The following is a 21,228-nucleotide window of genomic DNA, read 5'->3' on the forward strand; positions in this document are numbered from 1 at the left end:
TCACTAGAGAGCAGTTCAACGCTAACTTAATCAGCCGCTGCCACGATCCCCCCCCCCCCCCCTTTTCTGAAATTCGTTCATTTTTCCCAAAAAATCATAGAAAACTGCTGGCCGATTGAAACAAGTCAATTAACTTTCTATTAAAATTTGAAGAAATGTTTAAACTGTTGAGAAAACTTCTTCTTAAATTGAATAAAATACTGAAAATAATTAAATCGGTTTAAAATATTGTTATATACTGGTTGATAGGTAGTTGATCCGGAATATTTTAGGTGATAGAGGATCATATTTGATGAGAAAAATCTTCCATGCTTATGGTCAAATCTCAACTACGAAAGAATTATTGAACGTTTCTTTAGACTGGTTTTCGCCTTAAACTGACTTTAATTCAAAAAGTACGCTGCTTAGTACGACTCAATTGCTTTCAGTTGACGAAATTTTACATAAAATTTTATTGTGAAACATCTAGATTAGTGAAAAATAACAATAAGAATAACAGTGTGGTATCAAGGAAGGAATTGTAGAGTGGATGGAGAGCTTCAAGCCATACCATAGAAACCATAGAAACAATCCAGTTTATCATGCATTTTTGGAAAACTAATAAAAACCCATAAAAAATACAAAATTTTTAGTTTTTCCTTTACCTCTAAAAGTTACTTGGTTCCATTCATTTGAATGTCTTACAACTGCATTCTACACAAAAAAAATATCATTTAAATGAGCAGCATAATCATTCCAAGTAGCGTACTTTCTAATTTAAAGTCTGTTCAAGACATACAATTAGACTTAAGAAAAATTCAATAGCTCTGTCCTAGCTGAGAATTGACCATTTGCGTGGAAAGATTTTTTCATCAATTTTGATCCTCCATAACCTACTGAAATATTCCGAATCAGCTACCAAATTCAACGTATATTTTTATTAGAGAACTGGCTCAATTATTTAAAGTTTGACGACTAGTGGTTCATGGACAATCTCATGCAAATGTAAATATTCATTACCAGAAATTGTCGAAATTAAAATACGCTGGAAAAAAATCATTTCACACGCAACTCTGTATGAAAAACTATACAGACATTATTATCCTAAGACTAACTGTTTCCGATATATAACAAAATCTATAGAAAATTGTATTTAATGAAAAAATCATTCACGCATATCATGAATCTTAACCATTAAGGAACGTTTAATTTTTATAGTTTTGTGCTTTGAAGGTACCATTGAAGGTGCATACCCGATATAAAAGTTCGATCATAGAAAATAGCTTGTTCATTCACAGTTTACGTGATGTATTTTTATAATACAGATTTTACTGAAGAAGATCAATGATATTAGAAAAAGTATATGAAAGTTTGGCTGGGTAGTACTCCCAGGCGGTTTATTGATAAATACGGATAATTTTGAAATGCTAGAATATGTGTTATTTAATTTGATTTTGAATGTATAGGTGATTGTATCTGAAAAAATATTCTTCCTGTCCATGTGGAATCGGTCTATACCCCCTCCATCCTCTCCGTGGACAAGCGTGGGCATTTTCTTACCACCTACAGCCCCACCCTTCACCCCTAAAGCTGTTCACGTAGTATGTGGACAGCCTCTAATTTGATCATTAACCCTCTACCGCCCAAGTTTTTTATTTATCTAAAAAAACCTACTCCACTTTCATCTCGAATTTCCAACTTTCAACATAAAATACGAAGACTGATTTTTCAAACATTTTTGGCCTTGTTGAAAGAGATGATGTATCTGCCACTTTTGATGATTTTATTAAGTCTTTTCTAGTCTAGAAATTTGAAAAAAAATCATTTTTTCTGAAGTCTAGACATTCAGAAATTTACCCTCGAAATGACTTTTTCGAAAATCCCATTATTTGCCGAGTTGTAGCCATTTCAGTGATGCGATATCTAATCTAGTACGGTCATAAAAATTAACTTCGAACGCGTTTTTCAGGAAAATAGTTTTTTCAAACTTGCGTACACGATAGCTCAAGTTCTTCTGAACCGATTTTTGTCGAATTTATATGAATACGATCTGTATGCATCTCTCTCACATGAATCAATAAAAAATTATCTTTTGACGTGGGACTACGTCTAACCGGAGTATATGGGGGGTAAAACGAAAACCTAAACACAGAACATGCAGGAAAAATGAAAGATTCCGAATGCTTATAACTCGAACATTTCTTACTGGATCGGAAAGATGTTTCCATCAATTGATAGCGACTATTTCTACGCTCCTATCGCAATCAATAAAATATTATTTTTCATTGAATAAACAATTGAATAACTGTAAAATGTTAAGCGTTATCTAAACGCCCTAACTGCCTCATTTTGATTGGCCCGATCTACAGTTTCCCTAACACAGCCATCTAAACCAAGCAGCCTTGGGGAAATCGGCATTGCAAATACATGAAAGTCAGGGGTACTTTTGTTCCGACTGAAATGTGTTTCCCTAACACAAACTTAAAATTCGTGGAGCGTGGGGAAATCGGCATTGCAAATATATGAAAGGAGTTATTTTTGTTCCAGCTGAAATGTGTTTTCCCAACACAGACATCTGAACCAAGATGTCTGGGAAAATCGGCTCTGCAAATAAATGCAAACTTCGAGTACTTTTGCACTCGCTTGCCTCTGTGCAAACTAGAATATGTTTCCTTAACACGGTCTCCTTAACTGAGGAACCTGGGAAAATCGTACAGACACTGTTGAGGGGGAAATCACGCCACTGTTCACTTCATATCACCCTGCGCATTTCAGTACCATCAGCATCGCTCCATGACAGTTCGTCTGATAACCGTCGAAATACAGCTGTCATAATAATCCTATACGTCTTCCTCATACACATCTTTGCTAACCACAAAAAGGTAGAGTTCCATCCGAGTGTTATTAGAAATTAATATTGAAATCAATTTAAGTCATCCTGTAGTAAGCTTCGCTGTATACAAAACAAGGAGACCAAATGTAAGTCGAGATGAATTATTGTAAATCATATCTGAATTCATTATGTGAATATATTATATTATAGCTTTGAGCTCGCTCACCAACAATTCCCGCGTGCTGCAAAGAGTCGTCCGAAAAAACCCCAACAAACTCAAAGATTTGTTGCAACGTGTTGCAAGTAGCAAACCAGGATGCCGGAGACGGATCGTTTCGATTGCCAAATGTGCGATCTCGCCAACAACGCCGATGACATGGTACAATGCGAAGGATGCGGCAAATGGTCGCACTTCGGATGTGCTGGTTTCGATGAAGGGCGAAAGGACGAACATTGGATGTGCCATAAATGCGTCGTCGAATCTGCTAATAGCGTCGTCGGTGTTGATTCGAATGTTTCGGTTGGCCTCGAACCTGCACACGGGCAAACTAACGCGAACGGATCCGACGAAGGAGCAAAGCCGATTGGGGAACTCGCCCAGCTTAACCTCAAACTGTTGGAAGAGCGGAAGGCATTCCTGCTAAGGGAAATTGAGCTGCAACAGACGATCCAGTTGGAACAACGTAAGCTGCAGTTGAAGAAAGAGATGTGGAAAGCGCGGTACGACATCATCAATGCGAGGTGTGGAGCAACCAACAGGGATGTGATGGCTGGTAGTCTTGGAGATTGGTTACATCGCTTGGATCAGGTCGCCGTCAGCCAGAATGAGCTAACTTCTGCGCCGGCGAGAACGGTGACGGTCTCAGCAACGTCTTCCAGAACCAGACCGCAGCATTCCGCTGCTGGAAATACAAAAATTATTCCACAAACAACACCATCGTCACCTGCGGTCACGTCATTGTTCGGAGGTACATCTGTTCTCCCTTCTTGGATAATCTCTCCTACGATGTCGATGCAATCAAACTCGCAACTAAGCCAACCGACAACGAGTGGGTATGCAAGTGGGCAAGGTAGCCTCTCCCACGATTTTCAACCTGGCAGAGGAGCAAACGGACCGGGGGCATCGACGCCAGTCAGCACGATCAATTGGGTCAATCCAGTGACAGGCTTTACCAGTTCCACCCAGTGCCTGCCACCATACATCAGCTCAGTGGGACAGATTGGAAGGCATCCAATGCAACCGTGGCACGTGAGTCAGCCATATCAGGTACCGAATAGTTTACACAATTTCGCACCAGTAGGTCAGGTAGCCTCTTCGCAATATGCTTACGGTAGCGTAGGAACACTGAATCCTGTAGCCAGTTCAATAAATGCATATCCCTCTTACATCCCCTATTCCTTTCCATCGATGCTTCCGCAACCTAATCCATACCTCCCGCAAATCCCTCTGGGTGGGCAAATGGGACCTCTTGGTGGACAAATGGGACCAGCTGCGATTATCGACGAGCTAGCCCCTACACCTCGTCAAATCGCAGCGCGACATGTTATGCCGAAGGATTTACCGTTGTTCAGTGGCAATTCCGAAGAGTGGCCCATGTTCTTCAGTGCTTTTAACACCTCCACGGAAGCATGCGGCTACAGTAACGTTGAAAACCTTGGTCGTCTCCAACAGTGCCTGAAGGGTGCCGCATTGGAGGCAGTTCGTAGTCGTTTATTATTACCTACATCAGTGCCACAAGTGATACATACGCTGCAGATGCTGTACGGGCGGCCAGAACAAATAATATACGCGCTGCTCCAGAAGATCCGCGATGTTCCAGCACCAAAAGTGGATAATTTGTGCACGATCGCGGCTTTCGGCATGGCGGTACAGAACTTTAGCGAACATTTGGAGGCGGCGGGACAAGTGCAACATCTATCTAACCCGGTGCTGCTCCAAGAACTTGTGGATAAGCTGCCAGCAAATTTGAAGCTTGACTGGGTGGCGTTCAAACGACAATTCGCGGCGGTCGACCTCCGTGTATTCGGTCGGTACATGGCAAATCTGGTCTCGGCAGCAGCTGAAGTCACTCTTACGTTGGATCCAAGGGGAAGTAAGCAGAAGAGAGAGGAGAAGCTGAAAGGTTTTGTGAATGCTCATGCTGCTACATCAGACGCAACAGCTGACGAGGCCCCGAAGGTGGAATCACCAAAAGCAGCTTCGCCAATTAGCTGTTTGGTCTGCGGGAATCCAGACCATCGAGTGAAGGATTGTGACGTCTTCAAAAAGATGGACCGAGATGACCGCTGGCAAGTGGTGCATAATTATTATTTGTGTCGTATCTGCCTCGGGAAGCACGGAAGAAAACCCTGCCGGTCCTCATCGCGCTGTGAAGTTCGAGGTTGTCAAATGCGACACCATCCGCTTCTGCACGGCGATTCGGGCAGTTCCTCGACCAATCCATCTCATCCAATACCTCAAAGAGGCGGAGCAGGCCAGCGAAGTGATGCAACGGAAGGTGTGAATGCTCACAACGTCCAGAGCTCGACACTGTTTCGCATGTTGCCGGTGCGACTCTTCAACAAAGGACGGTGTATTGAGACGCTAGCTTTCATCGACGAAGGATCGTCCGTCACACTCCTCGAAAAGGGAATAGCCGACGTACTACAGGTTGAAGGCACGGAAAAGCGTCTTTGCCTAACCTGGACAAGCAACGTTAGCCGTGAGGAAGAAGGCTCCCGTCAGGTAGAGGTGGAGATTTCGGGTATCAGTGGAGGTAAGCGATATCCACTAAAAGACGTCAGGACGGTCGAGTCCCTTGCACTACCTGCGCAGACGCTGTGCTATAAAGAGCTTGCCGAGCGTTTCCCTCATCTGCGGAAGCTACCGGTCGTAGACTTCGAATCCAAAGCTCCAGGAATTCTCATTGGAGCCAAGAATACTCACCTCACCGCCACCCAACAAATACGCGAAGGTTGCGTGGGAGAGCCGGTGGCAGCAAAAACTCGTCTCGGATGGGCGATCTACGGCTCAATGCCAAACGGGACGAACGTTGCGAGTTGCAACTTGCACATCTGTGGTTGTGATGTAGACAGGAGCCTGCACGAGCTAGTGAAGCAATACTTCACGGTCGAGAACGTGGGCGTCTCGGTGAATCAGAGTCCCGAATCGAACGACGACAAGCGAGCGAGGGCAATACTCGAGCAGACGACTAGAAGAGTCGAAAACGGCTTCGAGACTGGATTACTGTGGCGCTACGATTATGTAGAATTTCCCAATAATTACGCTATGGCTGTCCGACGGCTACGGTGCTTGGAGCGCCGTTTCAACGCGGATTCATCCTTGTTTGATAACGTCCAGCGGCAGATAGCGCAATACCAGCAAAAGGGCTACATTCACGAAGCTACGGAGGAGGAACTAGCCGAAGCGGATCAAAGGAGACTGTGGTATCTGCCGGTTGGAATAGTTCGAAACCCCAAGAAGCCCAACAAGATTCGCATCGTGTGGGATGCCGCAGCAACAGTGAACGGCATATCCCTGAATAGCATGCTACTAAAAGGACCGGATCTAGTCCAACCTCTCCCAGATATTCTCTGTGGATTCCGTGAGCGGAAGATTGCAGTCGTGGGAGATATCATGGAAATGTTCCATCAGTTGAAGATACGGCAAGCAGATCGTTACAGTCAGTTGTTCGTCTGGCCCGGTGAAACCGGGCGTCCTCCGAAAACCTTCGTGATCGACGTAGCAACCTTCGGCTCAACTAGCTCACCATGCTCGGCGCAGTTCGTAAAAAATTTGAATGCAGCCGAGCAAGCAGAACAATATCCGAGGGCCGCGGAGGCGATTGTGCGCCGGCATTATGTCGACGATTACCTGCATAGTTTCGACAGTGAGGAAGAAGCATGTCAAGTTGTAGAGGAGGTCAAGTTGGTGCATAAACGAGGCGGATTCACAATTCGCAACTGGCTTTCGAATTCAGGCGCAGTACTCCGCCAGATTGGGGATACCGAAGCGAGAGCAACGAAGATCGTCGGTGAAGGCGGTCCCGAAGCAGAACGCGTGCTAGGTATGCAATGGAGAGCAACCGAGGATGTCTTCGTGTTCTCCAGCGATACCGACTTGGGAGCCGTCACCCCTACAAAGCGAGGCATCTTACGGTGCGTTATGAGTCAGTTTGATCCGTTGGGGCTTCTTTCCCATTTCCTCATCCATGGCCGCGTTATCATTCAGGATATATGGCGCACAAAAGCTGGTTGGGACGACGTGGTAGGCAAGCCAATCCTTGAACGATGGCATTTGTGGGTAGCCAAATTCAACGACCTGAAAGCTGTTCGTATACCTCGTGCCTATTTTCCGGGCGTAACGGCATCAGAAATCGAGGACTTGCACTTGCATATATTTGTGGACGGCAGCGAGACTGCCTATGCTTGTGTCGCCTACTTGAGGGCCACCATCCATGGAAAGTTCCAGTGTGCACTTGTCGGAGGAAAAGCGAAAGTAGCACCTTTGAAAACGTTATCCATCCCGAGGCTGGAGCTGCAGGCGGCGTTAATAGGCTGTAGGTTGATGAAAACGTTATGCAGCAGTCACAGTCTTCCAATATCGCGACGAGTGATTTGGACCGATTCAAAAACCGTCTTTTCGTGGATCCATTCTGATCATCGTCGCTATCGACAGTTTGTCGCCTGCCGGATAGGAGAAATCCTCTCCAAGACAAACATTGAGGAGTGGCGGTACGTTCCATCGAAAATCAACGTCGCGGATGATGGAACCAAGTGGGCTAGTGGACCAAACCTGAAACCCGACAGCCGTTGGTTCAAAGGCCCGGAGTTTCTATGGGCACCAGAGGAGGCTTGGTCACAACAAGTAAAACCAGAGGAAACCGAAACCGAAGCTCGACCATGTCACATCCATATAGCAGTGCAACATGACGAAATCATTAACTGGGAACGCTTTTCGAAGTTCGAGAGGCTCCAAAGAACAGTTGTATACATCCACCGCTTCACAGACAACTGTAGACGCAAGGCGGCAAAACAACCACTGCAATCCTCGCACATTACCCAGGAAGAAATCTATAGAGCTGAAAATACCCTATGGCGATCGGTGCAGCTAGCTGAGTTTCCGGAAGAGATGGTTCGACTCCAGATGACAAAAGATGGACGAAAATCGAAACTCAACCAAGGTAGCCGTCTTTACAAGCTATCACCGTTCATCGACGAATGGGGAGTAGCGCGAATGGACACTCGAATCGCTGGGGCAATCTTCGTTCCGCACGATACTAGATTCCCAATCATCCTCCCGAAAGGTCATCGCCTCACCAACCTGGTCGTAGAGTGGTATCACCGACATTATCTGCATGCGAACAATGAAACCGTTATCAACGAGGTCCGCCAGCGATTTCACGTACCCTGTCTCCGAGCACTAGTCAGGAAACTCTCCAGAACCTGTATGCAGTGCAGAGTGTCAAAGGCAAAACCGCTGTGCCCACGTGAAGCACCACTTCCTGATGCGAGACTCAGTCCATATACTCGACCGTTCAGCTATGTTGGACTGGACTACTTCGGTCCCATTCAAGTCAAGGTCGGACGTTCTCTGGCCAAACGATGGGTGGCGCTGTTTACGTGCCTCACCATTCGGGCCGTCCATCTAGAGGTGGTACACTCCCTTTCCACTAAAGCCTGTAAGATGGCGATACGACGATTCGTAGTGCGGCGTGGATCACCCTTGGAGATTAGAAGTGATAACGGCACCAACTTCCTCGGAGCCAACCGTGAGCTACAGCATCAGATCCTGGATATGAACCAACAGCTATCCGCCGTGTTCACCAACGCTGCCACCAAGTGGGTATTCAATCCTCCGTCCGCTCCCCACATGGGTGGTTCGTAGGAGAGGCTCGTCCGGTCGATCAAGATCGCCTTTTCGTCCCTGAATAGCAGCAGAAACCCAGACGACGAAACTCTTCTCACATTGATGACCGAAGCGGAAGGGTCAGTCAACTCTAGACCTCTGACATTTGTATCACTGGAAGCGGAATCGCAAGAAGCTCTCACGCCAAATCATTTTCTGCTGCTGAGCTCGCAGGGAGTTACTCAACCTCCAAAGCCTATATCTGGATGTTCTGAATCTGTTCGGACCAACTGGAGACTGACCACTAACCTCGTGGACCAATTTTGGAGCCGCTGGGTGCGAGAGTATCTCCCGACCATTGCTGGTCGTACCAAATGGTACGGAGAGGTGAAAGAACCGAAAGTTGGAGACCTAGCTGTCGTCGTGGATCCGTCTGTCCGAAACGGATGGCTGCGAGGACGTATTGTTTCCGTAATAAAGGGGAGAGATGGGCGAAGCAGACAAGTTCAAGTGAAGACGTCAGGAGGAGTGATGCGACGACCAGTGACTCGGGTTGCCATCTTGAACATCAAGGCCTCGGAAAACACTGAAGCAGGAAGTAACGCAGTACCACCGGACTCGATGGACGTGCATTACGGGTAGGGGAATGTTGAGGGGGCAAATCACGCCACTGTTCACTTCATATCACCCTGCGCATTTCAGTACCATCAGCATCGCTCCATGACAGTTCGTCTGATAACCGTCGAAATACAGCTGTCATAACAATCCTATACGTCTATACGTCACATCTTTGCTAACCACAAAAAGGTAGAGTTCCATCCGAGTGTTATTAGAAATTAATATTGAAATCAATTTAAGTCATCCTGTAGTAAGCTTCGCTGTATACAAAACAAGGAGACCAAATGTAAGTCGAGATGAATTATTGTAAATCATATCTGAATTCATTATGTGAATATATTATATTATAGCTTTGAGCTCGCTCACCAACAATTCCCGCGTGCTGCAAAGAGTCGTCCGAAAAAACCCCAACAGACACTATAGACGAATGAACTTTCAAGTTTAAAGCCTCTATAGCATAAAAAGTAGAAGTTGAAGTTGTTGTTTCATGCTAGCCGGGGGTAATTCTGCACCCCATTTTTTTTGTGTTTTCCTAACACGGATTACAAAAGCGGGTACGAACACAACGCTTTGGCTCGTTTATTCATTATTGCATTGAAGGGTATGTCTTCATATGAATGCATGAATTAACCGCACATGTCATTATACAATCTTTTTACTCACAAAACAAATATATTGAATTCAATTGAATTCGGGAATTGTTTCATTCCATCAAAAATTTTATCAATACAAACAAATGATTGCTAAGCTAAGGTAGTCCCACATCAACCTTGCATTAATACCATATAACCCATTAATAAGGTATAACCCACCCATTTTTTATTTGACTATTTAAAAAAATCAGGAAACGTAAAAAAACTCGTTTTATGCGTAATGCGTAAAAAACGCTTTTTTTTCTTTAACGGTCACCATTTTGTCACAAAACATGTTTTTGACTTGTCCGAGGTTCATGTGGTAGCGGCATCTTTACTGATTCAGAATTTGTTCGATTTTTTTCTTTAAGATAACCAGAAGGGCTAGAATCTTGTACGCCATGGCACACCTTTTTCTTGAGCCACCTCACTTCATTTATTCTAACTTGTGACTAATCTAATTATGAATATTTTTTTCCCGTTCAGTTTTTGTTTTTCGTTAAAAGATAGATAAACAAATAATGATGTAATGAATAGTAAAAATATACTTCGTTTTATTTTTCGGAGCTCGATAAAACGTTCGAAATCTCCACACTAGAGTACCCCCTTAACAAGTGTTTTTGACTAGTGAGATGCGAAGTGTTCTTAAAAAAATATGAAGGGTTGTATCCATTGAGGTACATATGAGGTGGAGCAGTAGGCAAAGTATATTTGGATTGGTAAACAAAATATGGTATCGTCATTATTTGCATCCAATATGTAATGTATGTGGAAGAACCAAAACAATCTTGAAATAACTCACAATTTGATGATGTCATGGGCCAAATGCTCATGAAGTCTTGTAACTGATTGTTTTTTAATAGATGATAATTGTATTGTAACTTACTTCCATCATTTAAGCAAAAACGTCCAAAGAACAGCCTAGTCCTCGGAAATAGCAGAATATTCAATGAAATGTTGCTTAATTGTAAACTAATTTTCTCAAAGCATATACTCCGGTACTAGGAGCCTTCAAAATACCATCATATCCATCATATCATCGCGAAAATAACGAAACTTTGTTTCTATGAAGGTGAGAGCGTAAAAATGACACACAAAAATATCACTTCTATTCATCTTTTCCGACATCATTTCAGAAATATCCAACGCACACTCTCACATTATACGCATATTCAGTGGGAACTCCACGGAAAGATCTATTTTTAATTGATAAGAAACTCGCCGAAAAGAAGCGTTTTCACATGAATGTGGATGGCAATTGAATGTAAACACAAATATTGACGTCAAAATTTGAAATGTAGCTATAGCAGCGCATGCTGTCACGCACACTACGCTCGAAATTCTGCCATCTGCTCCACCTAATAATCCTTCTCATGGGGTTGTATCTAAACCAAAACCGCATTGTTGATGAAGAACTACGAAATTATTTTATTCATTTCGCTTGTTTACCACTTCGACTGCAGGGCCGGTGCCATGCCTCTGTGTTTGTTTTGAGATCCCATTTTCAATCTCAATGATAGTGAACATTCGTCACCCGCGCATTTTATGAAAACAATCGATGAGTGATTGCAGTCGACATTTTAACATTCTCCGCTCAGAAATAGGGGCTAGAAGATATTCGAACGCGGTTTAACCGTCACAGGAAGCACAATTCTTAGAAGATGAGAAACACCTGAAAATTTGGGGCGAGTAAAAGTTTCAATTGAGCAATCACCAATACGGTCTGTGCGCAAATATATTGTTGCTTCGTTTTGTATCGAGCAAAATCGTTATGTGTGACATCGGCATTAGGAGAGACTGCTGACTGCTTGCTAGTTGGAGCGAGACTGTGTATTAGAAATCGTGAATGGCTTAGTTATACCCAATCTATATATATATATACAGCCATTCCATGCCAAACCGATATAGTGATTCTAAGATACAAATGAAAAGTGATAGTTTTGTTCTTTATTGCATAATATTAGATCCGTATTTTTTATTTTTTCGTTAGGGTGACCATTTCCATTTTAGGGGGGTCCGAAACATCAACTTTTTAATTTTTTCCCAAAAATTTCTTTAAACATTCATATTGTTGCTTAGATCCTACACCTGTATGCGATACATTGGAGCAGGTATGGATTAGGATAAAGACACCCACCGGTAATGCCAGCATCGGAGTGATCTATTTACCACCTGATCGAATAGCAAATGTTATTGACATTAAAAACCATATCAGTTCTCTTGAAGCGATTCTTTCGAACTTGAATGTCTCAGATAGCGTGATTCAATTCGGAAACTACAACCAATCCAATCTGGTTTGGTCAAGCTTACCGCACCACCTTCCGGTCATCGATATTCTGCACCATCTTGCTCAATTTTGCTGGACGGACGCAGCCTAAATGGCTTTACTCAAATCAATCCCATTGCTAATCAAAACTCCCGTATTCCAGTAATCGTTATCGACTGTACAAGCGTTACGTGACTCGTACCCAGCACAACCTTCGTAGGAACCCGAAGCAATTTTGGTCTTTCGTGAATTCCAAAAGAAAGGAAAATGGCTTGCCCGTGGAAATGCATCTCGATGACAGGCACACCAGCACTCTGCCGAGAAAATGTAACCTTTTCGCGGAACACTTCCAGACTGCATTCAACAATTCAGTTGCATCGAGTTCTCAAATAATTGCCGCACTTGATGAAACTCCTAGGGATGTAATCGAGCTCAATACCTTTGAAATCTCAGCCATAGACACGTAAAATCAGCCATAGACAAATTGAAGGCTTCCAACTCTGTTGGCCCTGATGGAATTCCGGCCTGTGTATTGAAAAACTGTGCTGACGCTCTTGTATATCCTCTGGCTGTTTTATATGGAGCTTCTCTGGACCAAGGCAATTTTCCCACTTGTTAGAAATTTTCTATCATGTTCCCAGTGCACAAAAAGGTGATAAGGCTGACATTGGAAATTACCGTGGTATCACATCACTTTGTGCTACTTCGAAAGTATTCGAGATCATCGTACATGATGCAATGTTTGCCAGCTCTCAACGCTACATCTCCACTGAACAACACGGATTCTTTCCAAAGCGATCTGTATCAACGAATCTTGTTCAATTCATCACCACATGCTTTCGTGGCATGAATTCTGGTGCTCAAATCGACGCTATCTATACGGATCTCAAAGCAGCGTTCGATCGTGTTAATCATGGGATATTATTAGCAAGGCTGGCGAAAATTGGAATGTCTCCCGCTTTCGTCACATGGTTCGTCACTGTGTGATCGCATGCTGTGTGTCAAAATCGGATCTGAATTATCTGAAACATGTTCCAACTCATCCGGAGTACCACAGGGGAGCAATTTAGGGCCACTGCTATTTGTATTATACATAAACGAAATCGACATAATCCTTCCACCTGGATGCCGGACATTTTATGCAGACGACGTTAAAATATATATGATTATTAGGAGCCTGCACGATTGTTTGGAACTTCAAAGAATGGTAGATCGTTTTGAAAGGTGGTGCACTCACAATTTCATGACAGTCAGCATCTCAAAATGTAGCATCATTTCCTTCCATCGAAAGACCAAACCAATTGTATTTGACTACTCCATCGCAGGACAACCTCTGTCAAGAGTAGCTCAAGTACGAGACTTGGGCGTTATACTGGATAGTGGCCTGACATTTCGAATACACTATAGTGACGTTATCTCTAGAGCAAATAGGCAACTTGGGTTCATTTTCAAAATCTCAACAGAGTTCCGGGATCCATTATGCCTACGATCTCTATATTGTTCATTGGTGAGATCTATTTTGGAGGCAAGTGTGGTTGCTTGGTGTCCATACCACGCTAATTGGATTGCCAGGATTGAAGCAGTGCAGCGGAAATTCGTTCGATACGCTCTCCGCTCTCTCCCGTGGATAGATCCGCTTAACTTGCCGCCGTACGAGGATCGGTGCCAGCTTCTCGGTCTTCACACCCTTGAAAAACGACGATCTGTAGCTCAAGCAGTTTTTATGGCGAAAGTGCTGAAAGGAGAAATTGATGCTCCGAATATCCCCGGCGAAATCAATTTCTATGTACCAGAGAGAAGACTACGACAGCGAAATTTCTTACAGCTTGGTACACGAAATGTAGAGTATGCACAACATGAACCAATTCGATATATGTGCAGTATTTTTAATGACTATTTTGAGCTATTTGATTTTTACTCGACTACTAAGACGTTTCAACAACGACTCTATTCAAGACGATAACTGTTTGTATTGTTTATTGTGTGAAATTTTGTTCGTAGAGTATAAGAATTGAAATGTTCAATAAGACAAAAAAAGTCAGTTGAAGAAATATTAAAAAAATAAATAAAAAAATAAATAAATAAATAACTTTTGAACTATTGAACCGATTTAGATGATCGATATATCAAATTAAAGTCAATCAGCTATTAAAAAATATTGAACTTGCAAAAAAGACGCATTTTATTTTCGGTTTTCGGTAAGGGTTTTTTATTGTTTTCATGGCTTTGGACTATATTTTTTGTTATATTTTTTCTAGAAAGCTGAGGTTTTTTTACATAACATGTCTCGATATCAGAAATGCTATTTCTTTCGTTTTTGAGATATGGTATTTCAAAGTTAACTGGTGGTCCGAAAAATCATTTTTCCCCTTTTATCCAAAAATGACGTTTTTCAAAAATTCATGACTTTTGAACTACTGAACCGATTCAGATGAACGACATATCAAATTGGAGCCAATAAGCCAATAACTTCTTTGAACAAAAAATTCACACTTGCGTGAAAATAGGATTTTAGTCGCATAGGTCTAGTATAGTCACATAGGAGTATCGAGAACATGTTAAATTTTTTAAAAATGATATCTCAAAAAAGAAAAAATTGCATCTCTTATATCGACATATGTTATGTAAAAATCCTCAGCTTTCCGTGCCCTCTATCTTTAACCGAGAAAACTATACAATAAAAAACAACTACAATCAATAATTACGAAATTCAAAAAGTATGGATTTTTAAAGAATTGCGATTAGAGCTTAGCTAATATTACTTAATGGGAAGTATGCGAAAACGATAATTTTCTACCCACTGTTTCGCAAAATTATTGAATATCGGACGAGGAGTGAGGGAGCGACTTTCATCTCCATTGTTGCAGCCATTTGTGGCTTCCTTCCACCTTCACCTTAATGCCCTGATGATATAACTATAAAATTGCGAGTGTGACATTGTTACAATCTCCTTACATCCCATCCATTTACTAATGAAAATGGGTCACCCTTCTAAACTCGAGTCAACCGCGAATAATCGGTTTCCTATTTTTTTAACCATAGAATTAAGGAAACATGTTAATATATTCTAGTAAAAATATAGTTAAATGTTTGGCTCCTTTAAACCTATGTAACTAAGTCTGTAAAAATAAACAGGAAGTGGGTTATATCTATGGTATAACCGCAAGGGTGACGTAGGACTATCGTTGATTTAGAGATCATTTGTTTGAAGTTGAATCTGAATTCATTCTGAATGAATGAATATTTGGAGAACTTCGAAAACGAGAGTGTTACGTTGGAGGCACAAGGTTTTATGCATCCAATATTGGATACGGAAATATCCTACTGATGGGGAAGAATAATCTTCAGAAGCTATCCTGTTAATTGCGATTGATTGAAAAATCACAAAACCAAATGTATTTCACAGTGTTTCATGGATAGAAAACATTAAAATAAACTCTTTCACATGAATGTAATTTTAAATTCCCAGAGGAACTGGCAGATTATTTTCAGTAACGATTAGATATTTCCACATTTTCCTCGATACTGGAAGCCCACCAGTGGTTAATGCTAACTTGATAACCATCTGTTAATAGCACTTGATTGAAACATATTTGGTCACAGTGTTACATGGATAGAAAACATGCAATTAAACTCTTTCACATGAATATATTTTGAAAATTCCCAAAGGAACTGGCAGATTATTTTCCAGCAATGATTAGATCTTTCCGGAACTTTCTCGATGCTGAATGGCATCCTAACGGAAAGAGTTCTGCGCGTGTATGTGTCGATCCTTCGCCGTCCACCTCCTCCAGCACGTTAGGCAACGATGTTGTCTTGTCGATGTCCTCACGAAATATGAATGTGTCTCACCACCAGAATATCGCTTAAGTATGCTTTTTGTGTGTGATTGAAATATCCTACTGATGGGGAATTGAAATATCCTACTGATGGGGAAGAATTATCTTCTGAAGCTATCCTGTTAATTGCGATTGATTGAAAAACCACAAAACCAAATGTATTTGGTCACAGTGTTACATGGATAGAAAACATTCAATTAAACTCTTTCACATGAATATATTTTGAAAATTCCCAAAGGAACTGGCAGATTATTTTCAGTAACGATTAGATATTTCCACATTTTCCTCGATACTGGAAGCCCACCAGTGGTTAATGCCAACTCGATAACCACCTGTTAATAGCCGCGCGTGTATGTGTGTGTAGCGATGTCTTCCCAGGGAACCGTTTGTGGCATCACTCTCCTCCTGATAGATTCCCTTCTGGCCTAGGGTGCACAAACAGGCTCTTGGTGACACCGTTCATCCGCGCTTTCATGATAAATAAAGAGCTTCACCGCAACAGCGACAACATGCTCCAATCGTTGTTCAATTAAAACTGAGTGGATTTCCGAGCGGCGCTCGCTTATATACCGATTGGTGATTTCAATAGCCTGTTTTGAAAGCAATTTTAAGACTATTGAAACAAGTTTTTGGATCAAAAAGTAACAAGTATATAACGCGTAGACATTTTATCTTTCGAATGAAGTGTTTATCATACCATTTCGTTCAGTTGTTTAGGAGCTATTAACACTCAAAATCTCGGTCTCCGGCGTAACGCTTTCGTTTTCGAAACTTTGAATTTACCCCCCGGTATAGAAATGAAAGACGTAGTCCTACGTCAAAATAACTACAAATAAAAGAAAAAAGCTTTAACACATTGAGTGCCACACGGTTTTATAGCAACTTTCCCGTCAGGCCACGCGCTGATATCGTAATACAGCAATACGAAGCGCAATACTGGAAAATTTGAATTTACTCGATGGAAATTTTTGAACGTATTAGGGCCATCATTTCTTATCTTATGAAGGTATTTCTGCTCGAGAGCAGTGAAATGTCTGCGAAAAAAATAACTGAATGTCCACCTTTATCATCATATTTTATACTGTCAGTCACCGGTGACTGACGAGGCCTGAACGGAAAGCTCGGTGTCAGTCACCGATTACTGACGTGGCAGTCAACGTGCTAAAGGACCGAGAATAATATCAAATAATAGATTAATAGTAATATCCTAAAATTAGGTGCTAACACTAGGAAAAAAAATTGAAACTCGATTTCACCCGCTCATGGCTTTCCATGAATCGTGCCTGCTAATCATAAAAGCGAACGGCTAAAATTACCTTTTTCGGGCTCATCACATGTCTAGTCAACAAAATTTCGCAACCGCCAGATAATTGTACTCTGTGGGCAAACAATTCGCTAAACATACCATAGACATACATAAAACTGTGCCCAACTAATTTCCGCCCACCATGACACCGTCGTGCTGTTCACTAGACGGAAAATAACAAACGCACATTGGATGCCAATCACACGCTGAGGGCGCAAATCATAATTCTCCACGATGATGTTTCCACACCACATTGCGGTCATGATGGATGGTGGAAATATGAGATCCGGTTCCTCCTAATGTATACGCGCGCACATACACACACAAACATACACGGTATTGGTGCCATTTTCATTGCCAGCTGTCGTCACAAGTGTTAAATGTAACACTTCGGAAAAACGCCTTGGGTTTTGTGCAATCACGTGTAACTAGCTCAAAGAATCCAGCAGAGGCGAAATACGCAATCGTGTTTCCGACAGACAGCGATGATTGGCGAAGGGTTTTTTAGGTTGGTTTAGGGAAACGCTAACAGCTGGTGAGGAATTACATCATAACTGAGTAGCGATAAGTGAATAACAAACTGTTGCTATCATAACATCTTACGATGAAAGAATGAGGTATACAAATTCTGTAAGTATTTCTTACAAGACAGTGTTTACGAACGAGAGTTAGAAAAAACAACCAAAAACTAAGTTCTGCTAGTTTTGATACCGTTTTGTCTCATATTCCGAACAGTCTCAAATTCCGAACACTTCATTTATAAATGTAAATTTACTAAACTTTTATGCTATAAATAATTGAATAATGAAAACACAGACTTTCTTTGAGGTATTGGCTTCATTTTGACATCATTTACAGGTATAGATACAGCCTATAATTTATAATATTAGAAATTTGCAAAAAAGTGACAGTAAAAACCAATGATAAAATATTTGCATTAGCAATTTCTGTAAAAAACAAGGAACGTTAATTTTTCAGTTTTTGTAGTTTTTTCAACTATTTTGCTTGTTGTTTTCATGTTAAGTGCTAGAAATGGTAAGAGTCTACAATAAATGGATGAAATAAAATTATATTTTATGCAGAAATCGTCATTCAAACCAGTGTTCGGAATATGAATCAAGTTTCTACGCATTATTCAAATTGCGAACACTTCATTTTTAAATGTGAATTCACTGAAATTTGATGTTGTAAATAATTTAATATGCAAAAAACCACCTAGCATTCTTTCGGTTACAGACTTCATTTTAACATCATTTACAGGTATCGATACCGATATAGCGCCCTTGATCCCGAAACCATGTAAACTATAAAAAAAAACAAATACAATCAATAATTACAAAAGAAAAATTCAATTTTTATTGCGAGTATAACATTTTTCCAAACAACACTAGCTAATTGGCCTTAATTTGATATATCGATCATTGAATCGGTCCAGTAGTTTAAAAGTTATGATTTAAAAAAAATGCTTTTTTGCTGTTCGGAATTTGAGACAAAAGTGTTCGGAATATGAGTCAGTGACAAAAATGGTGTTCGGAATTTGAGACAAAAATGATTAAACATATTTTTAGTTTTTCACCATGAGTATGTATTTGTAAATCTATTCTATTGTAATCAACTGAAAAAGAAGGCTCTATTATATCTAAAAATCAAATTGATTTCGTGAGAGAGTACCATTTTGAGTAATGAGACACTGTTCAATGGCGATCAAAGCTCAAGTGTTCGGAATATGAGACAAAACGGTACTCGTGGTTTACTAATTGAAAATTTGGCTCGTTTGTCATAACTATCCTCCAAAATTACATTACTGAATCAACAAGTCATTATAATAATTCATACTTAAAAACATGATAAACATGTAATTAAGAAACCGAAAATTTTGACGTAGGACTACGTCTTTGATATTTATATAGGAGGGTCACTCTACGAAAAATGTAACGAAAAATTAAGGTATTTCAAATGCATATTACGCAAAATCGTTATTGAGATATATGTTTTATACACTCGACAAAAAATAGAAAAACAGAATGCGAAGTCGGAAATTTAAAGTGATATTTGACATGCTGTAACTTCGTGAAAAATGAACGCATATCAATGGGCATGCGCATCATTTTACGTAAATATTTTTATCTTGGTGTGTGTAGGTGTAATAAGCAACAATATCGGGGAGAAATGAAAAATCGATTTTTCTTTGTTTTTTTCAAGAATATTCTTGACTAACACAATTTTTTGCCAGTTGGTTGGTCATAAAGACGAAAGTTACGAATCGTTCATTCTTAGAGTCGTGTATGGTTTTATACTTCTGGTACGAATTGCGATTAAATGCTCCTCTAATTTACTCCAAACATTCAAAAATCGGCTTAAAAAAACGGCTGAACTTATCAATTTGAAACGTTCACGGATGTTTAGGAAATACACTAGGCTAAAAATTTGCCGGCAAACATTGGAACTTACTGCGATATTTGCAGAATTACAGTGGATTTTGTAAAGCACTATAAAAATCCTGTTTTCGGCACTTTTTTGAAATCGATGCATAAAATTTTAATATTTTTTTGTCAAAGTAACAAATTATTCTTGTGCAGAATTTATTGGAGTTTTCAAAACTGCCTTTCGATTTGCGGTGCGAGGGTTGTTTATCGAATTATTCATCATCGAAGATGACGGGGTGATTTTCATTCAAACTTAAATATCTCGGTGTGGGAAGGTCCTACAGGAACGTTCTTGAACCAAATAAAAGCTGGTTGATAAGGTTATTTGGATTTGCTGTTGAGTTGGTTAGCAAAAACTTGTGTTAGTCCAGAATATTCTTGAGAAAACAAAGAAAAATCTATTTTTCATTTCTCCCCGATATTGTTGCCCACTACACCTAAACGCAACACTTTGCCCTCACTTTTAACCCGAAAACAATGTTCGAATTCATGAGAATTGTCAAGTAATTCATTCATCCACCGTTTATCAGTCATCCAGCTAGCGACCGGACGACTTGCCAAACGGTCTTTCTCAAGGTCGCGCGTAACAAGTTACAGTTAATTTTTTCGAATTGGCCTTTTTTCAAGGGTAGAGACGAATTCTCTGTTCAACTCTTTAGTTTAAAGGTTTAGTGGCCCTGGGAAAGACCGATGGGTTGGCGTGGTTTTGTAGACGCAGCTAAAGATGATTGATTAATGATTCATTGTTGTTCTCGCGAAAACAATACAGGAGATTTGTGTCCTTGTTCAAACTATTGGAACCAGTTTTTGGGTCAATATGTAACAAATATCACTCACACACCTTTTATCTCTCCAATGAATTGTCATATTATTTTGTTTTTATCGTATCAGAAATTTCAAACAATTTGAGAGCGTTGTGCCATTCATTGCTATTTATCCGTATGAAGAGTGATGCATTTACGTTTCGACCGACCGATTTACGCATGCCTTGAATATTGTGTTTCGTTGACAGTTGCTAGTTATCGACAGCACCTTTGAGAAAACATATAAATGAACAGAACCAATGTATGGGAAAATGTGAATCCTTCCAATTTTAGTTAATTGAGACCATTGTGGGTTAGGGAACCGTAATGTATAACAAACCGAATAAATTTTAAAGAATTTCGGATTCAATGCAAATGGAATGCAAATCATCATAATCTATTCACAGCAGAAATGACAATTAACGTTAAAACTATTTCATAAGAAGTTCTCATTTCATGTCTCGTAGATGATTTATTAGGTGTTCGTGATTGTTAGACATACAAAATGGTTTAACATGAAGAAACACCAGATGGGCCAACCAGAAGAGGCCGCAATTGAGCAATAAGCAACCGCAACTTAAGTTCAACAATGCACTGTAAGATGACGGCTTCGTATCGTATTCAATTGAATAAATGGAAGAAAAAACTATTTATATTTCTGTATTTAATAGTAGTTTATTAATAAGGATGTTTATATAA

At 40.7% G+C, this 21,228-nt stretch overlaps 1 protein-coding gene across 1 annotated transcript; it reads left to right on the forward strand.

Moving 5' to 3' along the window:
• The first annotated feature begins 3,269 nt into the window (after positions 1 to 3,269).
• On the forward strand, positions 3,270 to 8,678 carry LOC129773643 (uncharacterized). Its single transcript, XM_055777285.1, has one exon. The coding sequence runs from the start codon at positions 3,270 to 3,272 to the stop codon at positions 8,676 to 8,678; it is 5,409 nt and encodes a 1,802-aa protein (XP_055633260.1).
• The last annotated feature ends 12,550 nt before the right edge of the window (positions 8,679 to 21,228 follow it).

This window comes from Toxorhynchites rutilus, chromosome 3, assembly GCF_029784135.1.
Source record: "Toxorhynchites rutilus septentrionalis strain SRP chromosome 3, ASM2978413v1, whole genome shotgun sequence".
Lineage (NCBI taxonomy): Eukaryota > Metazoa > Arthropoda > Insecta > Diptera > Culicidae > Toxorhynchites > Toxorhynchites rutilus.

Coding starts and splice junctions, on each gene's coding strand:
- LOC129773643 (XM_055777285.1), top strand. CDS start 3,270: ATGTGCCATAAATGCGTCGTCGAATCTGCTAATAGCGTCGTCGGTGTT.